This window comes from Budorcas taxicolor, chromosome 11 (assembly GCF_023091745.1).
Source record: "Budorcas taxicolor isolate Tak-1 chromosome 11, Takin1.1, whole genome shotgun sequence".
In the NCBI taxonomy this organism is placed as follows: Eukaryota; Metazoa; Chordata; class Mammalia; order Artiodactyla; family Bovidae; genus Budorcas; species Budorcas taxicolor.
In genome coordinates, this window is record NC_068920.1 from 12,672,998 (window position 1) to 12,693,807 (window position 20,810).

General features: G+C 41.2%; 1 protein-coding gene across 1 annotated transcript in view; it reads right to left on the minus strand.

Annotated features, from left to right (window-relative positions):
* Nucleotides 1-1,940: 1,940 nt before the first annotated feature.
* Nucleotides 1,941-20,810, minus strand: part of CAGE1 (cancer antigen 1) — a 38,720-nt gene continuing 19,850 nt past the window's right edge. Inside the window, exons 5-12 of the mRNA XM_052647442.1 lie at nt 19,625-19,772; nt 17,293-17,405; nt 11,302-11,382; nt 11,003-11,110; nt 7,439-7,543; nt 6,790-6,860; nt 2,141-2,209; nt 1,941-1,947 (exon numbers count right to left, since the gene is read on the minus strand). Coding sequence (XP_052503402.1) covers nt 1,941-1,947; nt 2,141-2,209; nt 6,790-6,860; nt 7,439-7,543; nt 11,003-11,110; nt 11,302-11,382; nt 17,293-17,405; nt 19,625-19,772 — 702 coding nt within the window. The remainder of the gene's footprint in view (nt 1,948-2,140; nt 2,210-6,789; nt 6,861-7,438; nt 7,544-11,002; nt 11,111-11,301; nt 11,383-17,292; nt 17,406-19,624; nt 19,773-20,810) is intronic.

The following is a 20,810-nucleotide window of genomic DNA, read 5'->3' on the forward strand; positions in this document are numbered from 1 at the left end:
CTTTGTTTCAACATTCATATAAGATATCTTATAAAATTCCTCAACAAAAATAATATCAATAATAATACTTTTTAAAAATTATTCATCACTTCCTTTGGGGCCAGATATAGATTCTCCATGTATTTCCCCCTTGTACTTACCTGCCTAATTTAAGTGCAAAGCTAATTTCAGTGAGATAAAATAATTTCTTCCCCTCCATTCAAGGTATATCTTTATTCAATAATTATACCTCCACCCTGGCTCTGGGATTTATCAAAAAGATAATATATTTGTTATGTACATTCATTTTTCCAATACATATTACAAAATCAGCTTCTCTGGTTCATTTTTTTAAACTCAGAACTAATTCCTCAAAATCTGTTAAGGTGGAAGTTACAAGGGTGAGATCTCCTGTCACCTGGGTTTTAATTCCAAACAATTTCAGCGTTAGTCTTTTTAAATTTGATTGATAGTAGGGAGCGTGTGCCTGGCCAGAGAGGAAAAAAAGTTGGGATGAGATAAGAGAACAATTTCATAATGTTATTAAAGGCCTGGCAATAGGCTTTCCTGGTGGCTCAGTGGTAAAGAATCCACCTGCCAATACAGGAAACGTGGGTTTGATCCCTGGGTCAGGAAGGTTCCCTGGGTCAGGAAGGTCCCCTGGAGAAGGAAATGGCAAGCCACTCCAGTATTCTTGCTGGGAGAATTTCATGGTCAGAGGAGCCTGGCAGGCTACAGTCCATGGAGTTGCAAAGAGTCAGACATGACTTAACGTCTAAACAACAATAATACAAGACTGGTGTGCTGCAAGAATGAAAATTGGCAGATATTCAGAAAAGAAGACACTGCATTCACTTGTTTATGTTATATTAGAATATATTTGATTGTTCACAGGAAGAAACTAGAAGAAAAATAATCACATTTTTTTGGATTGTAAAGTTTCACTACTTATACAGATTTTAATGTATCATTTGTGTGGGTTGATCTGGGTACAGTACTCAGTAATGACTCTGCTCCTGGAGAGGCTGACAAAAATGATTAACTGTTAATCTTCAGTTCTGTTTAATCTAAATCATTTCTATTTCCTTCTAAAATAACTGGCATCTAAAAATGAAAGGAAAAAAATGTTTCTTAAGTTTGCAGGACAGACATTTGGGAACAGAAGAGCTAACTCTTGATTACATGTGGAATTCTTGATCACATACAGAACTCCTATTCCATAAACAGTGCATTCTTGATTACATACCAAAAAACAGGTGTGAGGAAAACCTACAGATAAACTCCACAGATAATACTAATACTATATTCTAATCAACATTTTTGTTTCGAACCGTTGGGACATCGAGGAAACTAATACAATTAAGGGAGGGGCTTCCAATTGCGGGACCAACTGTAATCACAGCCCAGAGGCCCTTATCTGGGGCCGAGGGGTAAGCTGTGCTGAACATTACTGAAATATGACTTTAGGAACTCTTATTTAATCTTGTGCAATTTGACAATGACATGGAAATATCGCATTCTTTATAATGATCATCAATCAGTATGACCTACCACGGTCAAGAGCTTTGGATGACTTCTCGGTCTGCAGGAAACAGAAAGAATAATGTCAAACAAAACAGAAACAGGTGGGAGTGGAGGAGGGTTAAAACAGAGAACTGGTAAATGTCGAATTAGCACCTTAGGAACTGGGCCAGAGAAAGTTCCATTTTAACATCCTACGACGGTCCTAATCAACCCCTTAGGGTTTGGGCATACACCTTGCAGCATCGAATACTGAGAGCTGAGGGTCTTCTATTAATAACATAACAGATTATGAGATTTCATACCAGTGGAAGAAAATATGATCATAAGATCTGGGTAAGCTGTTTTATTGTAAACTAAATCTTAGTTCATTATCTGTATAGTATTTTTCTTAGAAATGATCGTACGTTCTCTGAGGGCAGTGAACCTTGCTTTGCAATTCAGGTCCTACAAAAAGACATGGAGCAACTATTTCACGCTAGGCAAAATACCAAGCACTTTTACATAATTTATCTTGTTTGTCTCAAATTAAGACAAGGAAAAAGATGTTTTTTAAAAAATGTTTAACATCATTATGCATATATTCTAAAGTTAAAGACATGATCTTTAACTTTAGAAAGAAAGAAAAGAAACAACTTACCTTGGTTTTCTGACTCTCTCTCTGGACCTTCTAATGAAATCTTCCAACTGTTTATTTCTCTCTTCTAAACTGAAAGAAGAAACAACTGAAGTTTATGATTAAAATGGACTTTTCTAAGCTAACTTCATTGGAGGATTTGAGTAGATAAATTTAATGACGGTCGAGCTTTCTATACATCACCCACCCATCTTGTGTCTGCTCAGGCGTTCAGTTGTGTCCAGCTTTTCGGGACCCCATGGACTGTAGCCCATCAGGCTCCTCTGCCCATGGGATTTTACAGGCAAGAATACTGGAGGAGGTTACCATTCTCTCCTCCACATTTTCCCAACCCAGAGTTCGAAACTGTGTCTCCTGCCTCTCCTGTTTGGCCGGCAGATTCTTTACCACTGAGCCACCTGGGAAGACAGCTATATGGGAACATGGAATTCTTTCCTAGCAACTCAAATTATTTAATTAATTTTTCCCTTTAAAGTTTCCAGTGGTGAAGAAGGAGAGTGATCCCTCCTTCCCAGCCCTCTTTGCCCCCACATCCTGGACAACCACTTATCTGCTTTCTCTCACTATAGTTTTGTACCATCTAGAATTTGGTGTAATGAAATCTTACACTCAGCCTAATTATTTTGCAATTCACACACACTGTTGCACCTACCCAGAGGTCATTCATTTTTTTATTGCTGTATAGAATTCCACTGTGTGGCCAGGTCACAATTTGTCAGTCATCTCACCATTTGAGGGACATTTAGGTTGTTTCTAGGTTGGGGCTATTACAAATAAAGCTATCTTGAAATTCTCTTTTGTGTTAACACATGCATTCTTTCTTCTTGGATCAATACACAGGAGTGGGTTGGCTGAATCATACATTGGGTATATTTAACTTTTAAAGAAGGCACCAGATTGTTTTTTAAGAGGTTGTTCCATTTTACATTTCCACCAGCAGGCTATGAGCATTGCAGTTGCTCCATGTCCTTGCCGATACCTGGCATGGTCAGTTTTTCAGGCAAGCTAATAGGTGTGTAGTGGTCTGCACTGGGGTTTAATTTGCCTATTAATGATGTTGACTGTCATTTAATGTGCTTACTTGTCATCCGTATATCTATCTTCTTGTTGAAGTGTCTGTTCAAATCTTTGCCCATTTTAATGGGGTTGCTTTCTTATTCTTGGGTTTTGAAAGTCTGTTATATATTCTGGTTACAAGTTCTTTACCAGATATATGACTTGTACATATTCTTTCACGTTAGTCTTTTCATTCTCTTAATAATGTCCATGGAAGAGCCAAAGTTTTTAATTTTGATGAAGTACAATTATCAAAATTTTCTTTTATGAATCATGTTTTTAGTATCATATTTAAATCACTGCCTAACCCAACATCAACCCAACATCAGAAATTTTTTCCTATATTTTGAGAATTTTTTATACTTTAGCTCTTTCATTTAGGAGAAGGCAATGGCACCCCACTCCAGTACTCTTGCCTGGAAAATCCCATGGGCGGAGGAGCCTGGTGGGCTGCAGTCCACGGGGTCACTAAGAGTCGGACACGACTGAGCGATTTCACTTTCACTTTTCACTTTCATGCATTGGAGAAGGAAATGGCAACCCACTCCAGTGTTCTTGCCTGGAGAATCCCAGGGACAGGGGAGCCTGGTGGGCTACTTCTATGGGGTTGCACAGACTCGGACACAACTGAAGTGACTTCGCAGTATCCATTTTGAGTTACTTTTGCATGTGATACAAGGTATAAATCAATGTGTTTTTGTTGTTTTGTTTGTTTGCAAATGGATGGCCAACAATTTCAGCATCCTTTGCAAAGAATATGTATATATATATATACACACACATATATACATATATGTGTGTATATATATATGTATAACTGAATCACTTTGTTGCCCAGCAGAAATTAACAGAACATTGTAAACCAACTATATTTCAATAAAACATATTTAAAAGATAAAAATAAAATCTAGATCAGCTTGGGGAGAAATAAGTCTTAACAATATTGAATCTTAAGATTTCTGAAATAAGTACACCTCCTTATATATTTGTCTTTATTTTATCTTTATATTATTGAATATACTATTTTGTATTTATATTGTCTTCTTTATTTTTTTTACACATTAAAGATAATTGTTTTATTTAAAAACAGAAATATTTATATGTTTGTTTGTGTTGCAGCCCTTATGGAAAAAAAAATTTTTTAAGTCTTTTGATTTGAAATTCAATGTAAACAAGTATACAATCTTAAACCATAAATTCTATTTTTTTTCCTCTGTGTTTAAATGATGTGAAAGCTTTTGTTCTGTTCAAAGGGATCTGTGTATTTGAATTACAGTAACTTCTCAGTAACTTCTTCACTGGTTTTGTTTGTTTAGTCACTAAGTGGTCTCCAACTCTTTGGCGACCCCATGGATTGTAGCCCGCCAGATTCCTCTGTCCATGGGATTTCCCAGGCAAGAATACCAAAGTGGGTGGCCATTTCCTTCTCCATTCTTTATTTTTGAGTGAGGTAAAATTCGTATGCCAAAGAATGCTCAAACTACCGCACAATTGCACTCATCTCACACGCTAGTAAAGTAATGCTCAAAATTCTCCAAGCCAGGCTTCAGCAATATGTGAACCGTGAACTCCCTGATGTTCAAGCTGGTTTTAGAAAAGGCAGGGGAACCAGAGATCAAATTGCCAACATCCGCTGGAGCATCAAAAAAGCAAAAGAGTTCCAGAAAAACATCTATTTCTGCTTTATTGACTATGCCAAAGCCTTTGACTGTGTGGATCACAATAAACTGTGGAAAATTCTGAAAGAGATGGGAATACCAGACCACCTGACCTGCCTCTTGAGAAACCTATATGCAGGTCAGGAAGCAACAATTAGAACTGGACAGGGAACAACAGACTGGTTCCAAATAGGAAAAGGAGTACATCAAGGCTGTATATTGTCACCCTGCTTATTTAACTTATATGCAGAGTACATCATGAGAAACACTGGACTGGAAGAAACACAAGCTGGAATCAAGATTGCTGGGAGAAATATCAATAATCTCAGATATGCAGATGACACCACCCTTATGGCAGAAAGTGAAGAAGAACTAAAAAGCCTCTTGATGAAAGTAAAAGAGGAGAATGAAAAAGTTGGCTTAAAGCTCAACATTCAGAAAACGAAGATCATGGCATCCGGTCCCATCACTTCATGGGAAATAGATGGAGAAACAGTGGAAACAGTGTCAGATTTTATTTTTGGGGGCTCCAAAATCACTGCAGATGGTGACTGCAGGCATGAAATCAAAAGACGCTTACTCCTTGGAAGAAAAGTTATGACCAACCTAGATAGCATATTCAAAAGCAGAGACATTACTTTGCCGACTAAGGTCCGTCTAGTCAAGGCTATGGTTTTTCCAGTGATCATGTATGGATGTGAGAGTTGGACTGTGAAGAAAGCTGAGTGCCGAAGAATTGATGCTTTTGAACTGTGGTGTTGGAGAAGGCTCTTGAGAGTCTCTTGGACTGCAAGGAGATCCAACCAGTCCATTCTGAAGGAGATCAGCCCTGGAATTTCTTTGGAGGGACTGATGCTGAAGCTGAAACTGAAAGTCCAGTACTTTGGCCACCTCATGCAAAGAGTTGACTCATTGGAAAAGACTCTGATGCTGGGAGGGATTAGGGGCAGGAGGAGAAGGGGACGACCGAGGATGAGATGGCTGGATGGCATCATGGACTCGATGGACGTGAGTCTGAGTGAACTCCAGGAGATGGTGATGGACAGGGAGGCCTGGCATGCTGCAATTCATGGGGTCGCAAAGAGTCGGACACGATTGAGTGACTGAACTGAACTGAACTGACATTATATAAATCTCAGGTGTATGGCATTATAATTTGACCTCTGTATGCATTACTACAGAGCATTACCACCGGAAGTCCAGTCACCATCCATCACCACACAGCTCACCCCCTTCACCCGTCTCGCCGGCTCACCACTCCTTCCCCTCGGGTAACCACCAACAGGTTCTCTGTATCGATTTTGCTTTTGTTCTGTGTGTGTGTTTTATCTACACTTTCTTTCAGTTATCTTGTAGTGAGTTAGCACTATTTTAGGGGGTGTAAGATCAGACCTTTTGCTTAAGCTCTAATGACAGCAAGCGCTGTACAAATGAAATTGGGAGAAAGGTGGAGGAAAGAGCATGTAAGAAATAAAGAGAATAAATAAGTGGAAAAACTTTGCAGAGTTAAAAACACTAATTTTGGAATATTTCGCGCTGAATCTCAATAAATGAGAAAGTCTATTTGGTACGTGATACATTTCATTTGGGGTGCATTCAAAACCTTATGTGGATAAATTCTAAGGATAGCAAGGTTATTTTACTTGAACACTGCGGTGATAATCTAAAATTCTTGGATGTTTCTCACTAATTCCTTAACCTCGCTCCCCACCCACCCACCCCCACGTCAAAGGGAGTTCTGAGAAGGAAGAGGAAACTCTGGGTATTCAAGTAATCCAGACATTAAACAGAATACATACATTATTGAAGAATGGTCTTTTTGACTTACAAAATGGCACATTTCCCTCTTTGTAGGAGTCTAAAGGATGAACCCGGCAAGTCAGAAAGTGACATACCAGCAAATGTTTACAAAGTTAAAAATGCAGTTTTTGGACTCACTGTGCAATCCGGGAGTGGGATATCACAAGCCTTTGGTCAGCACATTTGATGATTTCCTCATAAGATGTAACCTTGGGAAACATTAGCTAAGACAATTATTCTGTGATTGATTCTAGGATATTTACTTAGTTTTGTTCATTTTTTTTGCTTTTTAAGAATCTGCACAATTTGAAGTTCAATTATATGACTCCTGTGAATGAAGGTTTTACCACTGGCAGAACATCTTCCTTGTATTTTGAAATCAGGAATTGTGTCTGTTCACCATGCAGGAAAAGTATCAAAAAATGGACAACTGTAGTGAAACAACTGTGATCCATACAAGTAGTATATGTGTCAACCCAGGGTCAGAGTCCACAATGCAGTTTTAAAAGGTAAACCAGAACACGATGGTGGCAAGATTTAGAAAGATCCTCCAAGTGAAGTGGTGAGGCTAAGACTAAGAAATTGCTGACAACAGAAGGCTATATGCACACATACAGTTCTTTGCTAGCTTTTAACTAAAAGGATAATAACACAAAGTCATGATGAAGTGAATGGAATTGAGACAAATGTGTTACGTCATCCCTCAGATCCCTTTTTTGCATCCAAATTCTAACGTTTTAATATATGACATAGTTTAAAAAATATATGTGCGTAAGAAAATCTGTACCTTATTTATTAAGTTGCCTAAATTTCTTTGATACTTGTCATTTTCTTCAGTGAGTCTGTTGTAGTGGTCTTCTTTTGTCTCTAGAAGATTTCCCAACTTTGCAATCTATGGAACAACATTGGCAAAAATGATAACTTGGAAACTGCCATGAAAACCATGTATTGATGTTAAGAACAATGAGAACAGTGAGCTATACTTTATTTCAATATTCCCTTATGCTGATTTGTACCATAGGTGAATTGAGAGAGGCTGTTAGTTAGACTGCAGTTAGAGCACATGAACAGAAATTTAAATGCTGTTTCAGCTTTTCTACATTTTAATACAATGAAATAGCTTTGCAAGTAATTAGACACTTGCTAGTTAATACAAGTGCTTATTAGTCCCAAGTCTTTTCTTTCCCTTCATAACCAATGGATAGACTATCTTCTTTCCATATGTAACCAATGGATATTTGATTCTCTCTGAAGCACTGATGCGCTGCTTGATGATACGTTTTCAGGTTTCATCAATATTCTCACGCGTATAAATGAGAGTTTTTAAAAGGTCCAGCTCAACGTGTGTCACATTCTGACTTACGGTCCAACTTTTTTTCTTTGTTTTTGGGGTTTTTAAAATTTTGGGGGGTCCAATTTTTATTTGCAAAAAATTAACATTAACAATTTAGACATTGTATTCTTGCATTAATAATTTAAAATTTGTATTTCTAAAAATGATATCTAGGATAAATTACCAAGAAAGAGTATTCACAAGTTCCCCCGCAGTTACCTTAATTTTCAAAGCAATTATAGAAGAAGGACAGAAATGTCCCCTTTAAATAATAATGTTAAGAGTGGCCATTGATTTTCTAATGTTTATTTAAACATATTTATTTACATATGTTTACATGTCTGCCCTACAGGAAACAACGGCGGAACAAATTTTCTGCAGACACGGCAGCTTTCTTGCTCTTTCCCTTTACATAGACGTATTAATGGGGACCATATCCAATCGGGGTCCCGTTCCTCTGCCTGCACATGTTATTTAAGGCAGGGAGTACAGATATTAACTCAGTTTAACAGATAAACCCAAGGTGAAGAGAATTTAAAACACTTTTTAAAGGACATGGCTAGAAGTAGAGAGAAGAGGGCGGCAGAGGCTGAGATTGTTTGCATCACTGACTCAACGGACATGAATCTGAGCAGACTCTGGGAGACAGTAGAGGACAAGGAAGCCTGGTGTGCTGCCGTCCATGGGGCCGCAAAGAGTGGGACACGACTTAGCGACTGAACACCACCGCCTTGAACCTCTGTGTCTAGAGCAGCTCTTCCTTTCCTCTCCCTCCCTTTCCGTGTGCCAGTTCTTCGTGGATTAGTATTTCTCACGCTTGGAATTTGTATCACGGTCAGCTTAATGTGCTTCTTTATCCTCTCAGGAGTTGTGTACTCTCGAAGCTTGCTTTCAGATGGGTTCAGGTGAGACACCACGGACAGTGCCCGTTCCATGCCTCATGCACTCAAGGGCACACCTCACCAATGCGGTTAAGCTGGACAAGAGGGCTCTGGTGTGGGTCATTAAAAGTTTCTTGTAAGTCGTGAACTTACAGGTTTTAGCAGCCATTCCTTATTTTATTCAGGGATGCAAGATCCAATTTTCTATAGGTGTGTCTTCTGCTGTTTTTTAAGATTTTTTTTTTTTTTTGATGTGGACCTTTTTTAAAGTCTCAATTGAATTTGTTACAATACTGCTTCTGTTTTCTGTTTTGATTTTTTTTGCCCATGAGGCATGTGGGATCTTAGCTCCCAACCAGGGATCCAACTGGCACCACCCTCATTGGAAGGCAAGGTCTTAACCACTGCACCATCAGGGAAGTCCCTCTTCTGCTTTTAACAGCTTACATTCTCCAACGAAGAATTCTCCCTCATCAGTTATTCGGTTCCTCTGAAATACCGTTTGTACAAGAAAGTCTGCAGTACATGTTAGAGGCAACATAGTGTGTCTGAGACACTGCCATTTGTGAGCGTTTTCTCACTTCAGCTTCCCACCCCAGGGGAGACCGGGTCCACTCCAAACCTCTTTTGTGCCTGAAGCTCAGAAGCAGCCAACAGGGCCTGCCACCGTTTCATCCGCTCCCTGCCAGCCCGTGAGCTCTCCTCTGGGCTTCTCCCACCTGGATGTCACGGGCTCCTCCTCTTTAAAAAGGTCCCCTTTAGTCCTTGCAAACAGCTATCTACATATCGCACCTTCTTTTCTAGATTCCTTGGAGGCAGGGCTTCTGTTTGATGTAACTCTCCATCAGTATCTCCATACTGACTAGCCTTGCTTACCCTTTCAAGGAAGTCAATAATTACCTATATAATGAAAATTAATGAAGTAGAAAGGAAAGAAAATGTAAGCCCTCACAGCATCGGGCTTTTCCCTCTCTCTTATGCAATGAATTTAGTACAGAATGCTGACCTGTAACAATTTAGAAATACGACAGACTTCTCTAACCATGAAAAAAGAGATTATGGGGGCTTCCCTAGCGGCTCAGTGCTAAGAATCCACCTGCCAGTAGCAGAAGACACGGGTTCGATCCCTGGTCCGGGAAGATCCCACGCGCCGCGGAGCAACTAAGCCCGTGAGTTGCAACTACCAAAGCCGTGCGCGCCTAGAGCCCTCGCGCCTGGAGTCTGCTCTGCAGCAGGAGAAGCACCGCCGCTGGAGAGGAGCCCCCGCTGGCCAGGACCAGAGGAAAGCCTGCGCAGCAGTGAAGACCCCGCGCAGCCAGAAAGAAACGAACGTTCCCAAAACAATTAAGTTAATTAACCTCTTTTTCATTATATAGTGGGATCCCATGGCAACCCACTCCAGTGTTCTTGCCTGGAGAATCCCAGGGACGGGGGAGCCTGGTGGGCTGCCGTCTATGGGGTCACACAAAGTCGGACACGACTGAAAAGACTTAGCAGCAGCAGCAGTGGGATCTAAATGGATTGTCACTTTCTAGATACCAGGATGTTTTAATTTTCTTCCCACAGATTTTTCCTCTTTTATCTGCTTTTATCTTCTTTTTTCCAGCTTTATCGATATATAGCTGATGCAACCGTTGTGTAAGTTTCAGGTGTACAGCGTGTTGATCTGATATACTGATACATTGCAAAATGATTACCGCCATTAGCTCCGTCCCTCCCACAATCACCACTCCCTTGTGATTGCTTTGGGTGCCATCCAAAGGACGTGTGCCGTTTCCCTGGCACCCCCTTAATCACGATTGCTGTAAACACCTACTGCTCTAAGAATGGTGGTCGTATGTGCCACAATATAAATGTTCTTCATTCACTATTGGAAACATGCACATACTTGAAAATTTCTGCATTTTGAAAGAAAAAAAATTCTAAACAGAAATCAGGCGGGACAGTATCTAAAATTTCAAAACCCGAGAGTGCAAACTTCAGTTCTATATTTGTGGGGGTGAATAATACTGCTACTATGCCAGCGTGTGACCGTTTCAAGGAGCAAAGTTTTTGAAGGCAGATCATTTCCATAACTCGTTATTAAGACAGTGTTGTGAATAAAAAGGCTAGCAAAGCAAGGAAAGGTGTTCCTTACCAGAAAATCAAGCTCCTTGCTTAAGTTATGGTGCGGGTTCAGTTCGGCTGCCTGGGCAACAGGCGTGTCTCTGACGTTCTTGGCTTCCTCGGAGTCACACCCTGTAACCTGCGATGAAACATGCCTGTGTTCACTTCCAATATATTCACTTTCCTTGGGACGTTTGACAGCGAATATGCTATCAGTGAAGCCATCAGAGAGCTCTCCAGTGGCTTCAATAACAGAAAGCTTTCAATGTAAGATCTAAAATTGCATTTTTGTATGTTAGAGAAACAGAACACAGTGAATGTTTAACTCACCCCAGGAACCTGATGTTGACATGATTTTTCGTTAGCAAGTAACTTTCTGAAAGCTGAGATTTTGTCTTTATGTTTCAGTAGCTAAGGAAAAAGGCATTTTCTATTTCAGAGACAGAGAGGAAATAAGACTACATTCAGTAACATTTCTAATAAAATCATCAAACCATGCACAGCCCAATCCCTGTCTCAAAGGTGTCTTGTATTTTGAGCTCCTGTGTAGTAGAGTTCATACAACATGCCTGAGACTGCTGTCCCCAGAAAGGCCTGCTCGCCAAGGTGCCCCCTGACTGGCTTCTAGGAACCTGGATCATGGGAGGGTCTCCATCATTTCCCTATTTGAAGGCTCACTGTGTCTAAGCTATTTGCACAGAGGATGTGGTTTACGCTGAACGCCTCCTTCCACTGGGAGAGTCTGGGATTTCGGTACGTGGCAGGCAGAGGGTGCCTGTCTACGCAACCAGCCTCTGATAGAAACCCTGGACACTCAGTCTCCAGAGAGCTTCCCTGGGAACACTTCACATGGGCTGCACAGCTCACTGCCAGGGAAGGGAAGGGCACCTGGTTTCCTCTGGACTTTGCCCCACGTGCTTTCCCCTTTTGCTGGTTTTGCTCTGAATCCTCTCGCAGTAATAATACCTCATAACTGGGAAGATGACTGTGTGCTGAGTCCTGTGAGTCCTGTAAGTCACCAAACATGAGGGAGGGCTTGGGAGCTCCGCAGAGCTTATCCTAATACCCAATTGCTTTTATAGCCAGGCTATTAAAACTCTGCTTTAAAGAAAAAAAATTAGCCAACTTTTTCTAGATACAATTTAGTATCATCTCTTGTTTGTTCCATATAATAATGATAGATCTTTAATATTCAATATCCTAACTCCTCCACATATCAGTGATAAAGTATGCTGTACAGAATTTTTTTATTATGAACAGTTTCAAAAAAAGAGAAAAAACTTTAATGAAGCCCCATGTAACTATTACTCAGCTCCAACTATTGACAGTTAATGGTCAGTCTTGTATCATTTAATACCCCAAGCACTTCCTCCTCCCTGCAACTCCCTTCACTCAATCAATGGCACATCACATTATTTCGTCTGCCAATATTACAGTGCTGACACAGAGATTCACCAGGAGAACATAAATATCTGAAACTGTATTCCTGAAACATCCCTCTTGGGCTTCCCTGGTGGCTCAGATGGTAAAGAATCTGCTTGCAATGTGGGAAACCTGGGTTCGACCCCTGGTTTGGGTATGGCAACCCACCCCATTATTCTTGTCTGGAGAATTCCCATGGACAGAGGAACCTGGCGTGCCACAGTCCATGGGGTGGCAAAGAGTCAGACACGACTGAGCAGCTAAGCACAGCATCCCTTTTGAACCCTCAACTAGGCTTCTTTTTGAAGGTTGGTTTAAGAAGTGGAGACCAGTAGCTTTTCTGGATGCCTGTTTATCCTTGGTCCTTTTCTCTATAGGTTAGCCAGAAGATAAGTTCCCCAGAGCACTTGCAACAAATTTCCTATCCACCTCACAGTTCAGAGGAGTCATTTCCTGCTAGTACAGAATTGAAATTGAATCCCAGATTTACTATTCAGTCAGGTAAACTGGTCACTTCTGTTTTCCTCTCGATTAAAAGTGGCTCCTGTTCCAGCCCTGTTATCATTTTCCCTACTGAGAGTCACAGCATGCTGGCATAAGTCCCTTGGAAGGAGGTTACCATTACAACCATTACCCCTACCATGGTTTGGCCTCAGGCTAAACTACAGTGAAGGAACACAGCCCCACCTATCAGCAGAACATTGGATTAAAGATTTACTGAGCATGGCCCCGCCCACCAGAGCAAGACCCAATTTCCCCACAGCCAGTCCCTCCCATCAGGAAGCTTCCACAAGCCTCTTATCCTCATCCATCAGAGGGCAGACAGACTGAAAACCACAACCATGGAAAACTAACCAAACTGATCACATGGACCACAGCCTTGACTAACTCAATGAAACTATGAGCCATGCCATGCAGGGCCACCCAAGACAGACGGGTCATGGTGGAGAGTTCTGACAAAACGTGGTCCACTGGAGAAGGGAATGGCAAACCACTTCAGCATTCTTGCCTTGAGAAACCCGTGAATAGTATGAAAAGACAAAAAGATATGACCCTGAAAGATGAACTTCTCAGGTCCACAAGTGCCCAATATGCCACTGGAGAAGAGCAGAGAAACAGCTCCAGAAGGAATGAAGAAGCTGAGCCAAAGAGGAAACAAGACCCAGCTGTGGATGTGTCTGGTGGTGAAAGCAAAGTCCGATGCTGAAATGAACAGTATTGCATAGAAACCTGGAATGTTAGGTCCATGAATCAAGGCAAATTGGAAGTGGTCAAACAGGAGATGGCAAGAGTGAACATCGACATTCTAGGAATCAGTGAACTAAAATGGACCAGAATGGGTGAATTTAACTCAGAGGACCATTATATCTACTACTGTGGGCAAGACTCCCTTAGAAAAAATGGAATAGGCCTCATAGTCAACAAAAGAGTCAAAAATGCAGAACTTGGGTGCAATCTCAAAAATGACTATGATCTCTGTTCATTTCCAAGGCAAACCATGCAGTATCACAGTAATCTAAGTCTGCGCCCCAACCAGTAATGCCAAAGAAGCTGAACAGTTCTATGAAGAACTATAAGACCGTCTAGAACTAACACCAAAAAAAGATGTCCTTTTCATTACAGGACTGGGATGCAAAAGTAGGAAGTCAAGATACCTGGCATAATAGGCAACTTTGGCCTTAGAGTACAAAATGAAGCAGGGCAAAGGCTATCAGAGTTTTGCCAAGAGAACCCACTGGTCACAGCAAATACCCCCTTCCAACAACACAAGAGAAGACTCTACACATGGACATCACCAGATGGTCAATACCAAAATCAGATTGATTATATTCTTTGCAGCCAAGATGGAGAAACTCTTTTTAGTCAGCAAAAACAAGACCAGGAGCTGACTGTGGCTCAGATCATGAACTCTTTATTGCCAAATTTAGATTTAAATTGAAGAAAGTAGGGAAAACCACTAGACCATTCAGTTTAGTTCAGTTCAGTCACTCAGTCATGTCCGACTCTTTGTGACCCCATGAATCGCAGCACGCCAGGCCCCCCTGTCCATCACCAACTCTCAGAGTTTACTCAAACTCACTTCCATAGAGTCGGTGATGCCATCCAGCCATCTCATCCTCTGCCGTCCCCTTCTCCTCCTGCCCCCAATCCCTCCCACCATCAGAGTCTTTTCCAACGAGTCAACTCTTCACATGAGGTGGCCAAAGTACTGGAGTTTCAGCTTTGGCATCATTCCTTCCAAAGAACACCCAGAACTGATCTCCTTTAGAATGGACTGGTTGGATCTCCTTGCAGTCCAAGGGACTCTCAGCTAAGGTAAGGTGAAGTCGCTCAGTTGTGTTCGACTCTTTGCGACCCCATGGACTGTAACCTACTAGGCTTCTCCGTCCATGGGATTCTCCAGGCAAGAATACTGGAGTGGATTGCCATTTCCTTCTCCAGGGGATCTTCCCGACCCGGGGATCGAACATGGGTCTCCCGCATTGGAGCCAGATGCTTTAACTCTCAGGTATGACCTAAATCAAATCCCTTACGATTATACAGTGGAAGTGAGAAATAGATTCAAGGGATTAGATCTGATAGCCAGAGTGCCTGAAGAACTATGGACAGAGATTCATTTAGAAAAGGCAGAGGAACCAGAGATCAAATTGCCAACATCAGTTGGATCATAGAAAAAGCAAGAGAATTCCAAAAAAGCATCTACTTCTGCTCCATTGACTACGCTAAAGCCTTTGACTGTATGGATCATGACAAGCTGTGGAAAATTCTTAAAGAGATCAGAACATCAGAGCACCTTACCTGTCTCCTGCAAAACCTGTATGCAGGTCAAAAAGCAACAGTTAGAACCAGACATGGAACAACAGACTGGTTTCAAATCGGGAAAGGAGTACGTCAAGGCTGTATCCTGTAACCCTGCTTATTTAACTTATATACAGAGTACATCAAGCAAAATGCTGGGCTGGATGAAGCACAAGCTGGAATCAAGATTACCAGGAGAAATATCAGTAACCTCAGATATGCAGATGACACCACCCTTATGGCAGAAAGCAAAGAGGAACTAAAGAGCCTCTTGATGAAAGTGAAAGAGGAGAGTGAAAAAGCTGGCTTAAAACTCAACATTCACAAAATGAAGATCATGGCATCAGGCCCTATCACTTCATGACAAATAGGTGGGGAAACAATGGAAACAGTGACAGACTTTATTTTCTTGGACTCCAAAATCACTGCAGATGGTGACTGCAGCCGTGAAATTGAAAGACACTTGCTCCTTGGGAAGAAAAACTATGACCAACCTAGACAGCATATTAAAAAGCAGAGACATTATTTTGCCAACAAAGTTTTGTCTGGTCAAAGCTATGGTTTTTCTAGTATTCATGTATGGATGTGAGAATTGGATCATAAAGAAGGCTGGAAGTGTTGGTCGCTCAGTCGTGCCCGACTCTTTGAGACCCCATGGACTGCAGCCCACCAGGCTCTTCTGTCCATGGGATTTTCCAGGCAAGGATATTGGAGTGGGTTGTCATTTCCTTCTCCAGGGGATCTTCCCAACCCAGGGATTGAACCTGCGTCTCCTGCACTGCAGGCAGATCCTTTACCGATTGAGCTACAAGGGAAGCCATAAGGAAGGCTGAGCGCCGAAGAATCGATGTTTTTGAACTATGGTGCTGGAGAAGACTGTGCAAAGAGATCAAACCAGTCAATCCTAAAGGAAATCAATCCTAAATAGTCACTGGGAGAACTAAAGCTCCAATACTTTGGCCACCTGATGCAAAGAACTGACTCATTAGAAAAGACCCTGATGCTGGGAAAGATAGAAGGTGGGAGGAGAAGGGGACGACAGAGGATGAGATAGTTGGATGGCATCACTGACGCAATGGACTCGAGTTTGAGCAAGCTGTGGGATTTGGTGATGAACAGGGAAGCCTGGCGTGCTGGAGTCTGTGGGGTTGCAAAGAGTGGAACACCACTGTGCAACTGAACAACAACACTTAGCTGGCTCTCCTAATTCTCTCTCCAGCTCTGCACCACTAACCAAGAAAAGACTGAGTGAAGAAGTCCCAAGGGCCTTTTCCTTACTTGTCTCACTTGAGAAATAAAATCTGTTTCCAATGTATCCACTATTCCAAGTGATAAAGTTTGTAATAACTGCGTGCTGTGCTTAGTCGCTCAGTAGTGTCTGACTCTGAGACCCCCAGGCTCCTCTGTCCATGGGATTCTCTAGACAAGAATACTCAAGGGTTGCAATGTCCTCCTCCAAGGGATCTTCCTAACCCAGGGATCAAACCCATCTCCCGCATTGCAGGTGGATTATTTACTGTCTGAGCCCAGGAAAGCCCATGAATACTGGAATAGGTAGCCTATCCCTTCTCCAGGGAATCTTCCTGACCCAGGAATGGAACAGCGGTCTCCTGCATGGCAGGTGGATTCTCTACCAGGTGAGCTATCAAGAAAGCCCTCTGCTGCTGCTGCTGCTGCTGCTGCTGCTAAGTCGCTTCAGTCGTGTCCGACTCTGTGTGACCCCATAGACGGCAGCCCACCAGGCTTCCCAGTCCCTGCGATTCTCCAGGCAAGAACACTGGAGTGGGTTGCCATTTCCTTCTCCAATAGGAATGTCAAAATATACCTATCTTCAGGAATCAATGGTACCATTAAAAGTGAAAAGATACTCATACCAGTTTTTGGGTAGATGAATGGGATTTTCTAATACATACTTAGGTCATAAAACAAGTCAAGTGTTGAACAAAAGGCCTTCTTAGAGTCAAAGTAAAGCTAATCTTGTCCCCTGAAATAATTATTTTAAAAAATCCAAAGTTTTAGGAGCCTCTTTGTACTTTTACAGTAGCTTTTTTTTACTTTTTCACTAAAAATGATATAATTTTTAGAATGAAGAATACATACCTCTTTATCTAAAATTTTCTTTTTAAGATGAAAACTCTTCAATTTTTGTGGCATGATATCACTAACTTTCTCATTCTCTTTGAAATGTTCAGCATCAGGATTGATGATGTCCTAAGGGTAACATTTTGAGAAGCTCTATTAAAAAGTTTTCAGTAAAATTAAAAGGATGAAGGGTGGAATACAAATTAAATGTCCCGTGCAAAAGAGGCCAAACAAAAGAAGGAAGAAAAATATTGAACTCAATTCTTCAGTTACTCATCATAAGACATCTAATAACAGGTTAATGTGGAAATAATTCATTTAGATTCACATTTGCATATAAATTGTAAGTGGGACAAATTCAGATAATTGCTGGAAGTTAATGCACATCGATAATAACTATACATGACTACACACTCATAGATACATCTCCTCTTAGCCTAGTTTAAAAAATTCAAATTTTAGACTAATTATTATACCTGACACCAGAACAATCAGACATCTTTAATAATATTGAAACTCTAGACATTTCAGTGGCCTCCAGAATGAAGATACTTGTACAGTGAAGACCCTTGTAACCTAAGGGGCAAAAGTGCACGCATTAGAGTCAGACTACCTGGGTTTGGATCTGAGTTCTGCCACTTAGAGCTTCCCTGGTGGCTCAGTGGTAAAAAATCTGCCTGCCAATGCAGGAGTTATGGGTTCAATCTTTGTGCTGGGAAGATCCCCTGGGGAAACAAACGGTGACCCACTCCAGTATTCTTGCCTGGGAAATCCCATGGGCAGAGGAGCCTGGTGGGCTACAGTCCATGGGGTCACAGAGTCAGACACGACTGATAGACTGAGCTCAGCAGAAAGCGTTTACTGCAGCTCTGAAATGGAATGGAAATTCATTCTGCCACTTGACTTATGCGAGACTGTGAACAAGAAACTCAACTATTCTAAGCCTGTTTGTTTTTCCATGTTAAAAAAAAAACAGCCTGATAATATATATATTTTTTAATGGTGTAAGAGTTGAATGAGATAACCCATGAAAAGCAGGGTCAATTTAAATGCCTCCAAGGACAAGGTGGGCAGCCAGCAAATATTTGTCCAGTGCCTATTAGAGGCTTACCCTGTATTAGCAGAGGGCATATCACATATCAAGTCTCTGATCTTGAAGCCTTGAGCAAACAGGTATTTGTTTGGCCTGGAATGAGATCACTAAGCAGAGGGCTGATGGATGGTTCACTCCATCACTGAGGGGTCTGGGAGAGAAGAAGCAGCCAGCAGATAAGACTGAGAAAGAACAGCAGCATCCACTGAGACAAGAGAAAACCAAGCAGATATGGTGAGAAAGCAGATGTCTGAAGGCCCAGGGGTGATGGAAGAGGTTCCAGCAAGAAGCATTGGTGACATATTCAAATTCAAACATTATAATATAAGACAAAACTTCAGGTGGATACAGTCTTTGGGCTGTGATCTCAATTTGTGATCTCTGCTAAAATGACTTAGCTTGGTTTCCAGCCTTCAATAAAAGCTGGCATTCAATGAATTTCAGCTGAAAGAAAATAGGAATAAAGGTTGTGTCACGTCAGGAACACAGCGAACCCACATTGCCAAATTTTGGCTCAGAGGAGTGTACATAAGATCAAAGAAATGTACAGTAATCAGAGGGAAGAGGAAGAAAGGGAGTTCAATGATTTGAGAAGCTGTTCCAAACATCATGCCCTTCAAATGTGCTCTCGTTAAAATGTAGGGTTTGTCACTTCCCAGGGCAGCAGCAAATACCACTTCAGCTAAGGCTGAGAAAGGAAAATTTCCTTGGCCAGGTCACACAGCCAAGAGGTGGAGAGGCCATGTCTGGAACTCACTGGACACTAACTTCATTTTTCATTCTTCCCGTGTACACAGCTCCACACTGCCCACCCTGCCCCAAAACTGTACTTTAGATCAGACTGGGTAATCAGAGCACTCATGTGAACGCATCACTAGGAGCAGCCGGCCTGGAGTCCAAGACTACTGCTCGGAGGGAGTTTTCCTTACATGTGGAAAGCACTGAAGAATGGGTTTTGCCTGAAGTTCTTATTTTTTTCAGTCCTGGTACGTTATCTTACTATTGATTTGTGGGAATTAGGTGATGAAAAAAGATGGAATGAAGCAGTGGGAAGAAGGAAGGGCTGGTTGGTTGGTTGAAGCATCTGTATCAGTCAGTTCAGTCGCTCAGTAGTGTCCGACTCTTTAGAACCCTGTGGACTGCAGCATGCTAGGCTTCCCTGTCCATCTGTATCATTCCTTCCATAATTTTTCTTTCATAACCTGACTGTCCAACCTTGATATTTCTAATAAAAATATGATTTTTGTATAATTAGCTGATGTGGGAGAAGTTCTACCATCAGACCCAGAAGATTGAGAATTCTGGATGTTGGCTGTGAAGTTCTTTTCATGTCTGGGGGGTTTGCGCTCCCTTCTTCACAAGGCGAGTGATTCGGGAACAAATTAAAATGTGTCATCTTTGTATCCTACATATACACAATTCAGACTTGTCACAATAAAGACAAAGAATCTGGATTACTTTTTAGGTAAAATGCTGAATAAAATATCACTCTTAAAAACTCAAAGCAGTGGTTCTCAAACTTTTTGATTTTCAGGATGCTTTCATATTCTTAAAAATTATTGAGGATATCCCAAAGCTTTTGTTTGCTAGGCTGTATCTGTCAATATTTATTGCATTAGAAATCACAGTTGTGAACATCAAAAATATTGATTTACAAATTCATTTAAATAACAATATTTATTGTATTAGAAATACAATATCTACATTTATAAATATTTGTGTTAGAATTTATTTTATATTTATCAGTATTCGTTGTATTAGAAATTACAACTGAGAACATTCAAAAATATTTATTTACTAATTCATTTAAACAACAATAAATCTATTATGTCAGTATAAGTGACAATTTAATACAAAATTACCACATTTGTCAAAATGAAAAATTAGTGAAAAGTGGGAATGTTTACACTTTCTGCAAATATTTTTAATGCTGGCTTAATAGAAGACAGCAGGACTCTCCACTGTGCTTTCCACATTCCATCAACCATGAAAGCAATTACACCGTCACACGTCACATGGCTTCACTGGAAAACTCCACTGTACACTTGGGAAAGAATGAGAGTGAAAAAGGCAATGATGTCTTCATATTACCATGAAAATGCTTCAACATCAAAGATGCTCCAGAACACACATCGAGAAAATGGACCTAAAGATTAATGAAAAGCAAAACTAGAAGTTAAAAAAAAAAACAAAACAACGGATTAGTCAAGATAGAGCAAAAAAAGAAAAGTGAGTGAAAGTGAAGTCACTCAGTCATGTCCGACTCTTTGCGACCCGTGGACTGTAGCCCACCAAGCTCCTCTGTCCATGGGATTCTCCAGGCAAGAATACTGGAGTGGGTTGCCATTTCCTCCTCCAGGGGATCTTCCCAACCCAGGGATCGAACCCATGTCTCCTGCATTGCAGGCAGATGCTTTAACCTCTCAACCACTAGGGATGCCCT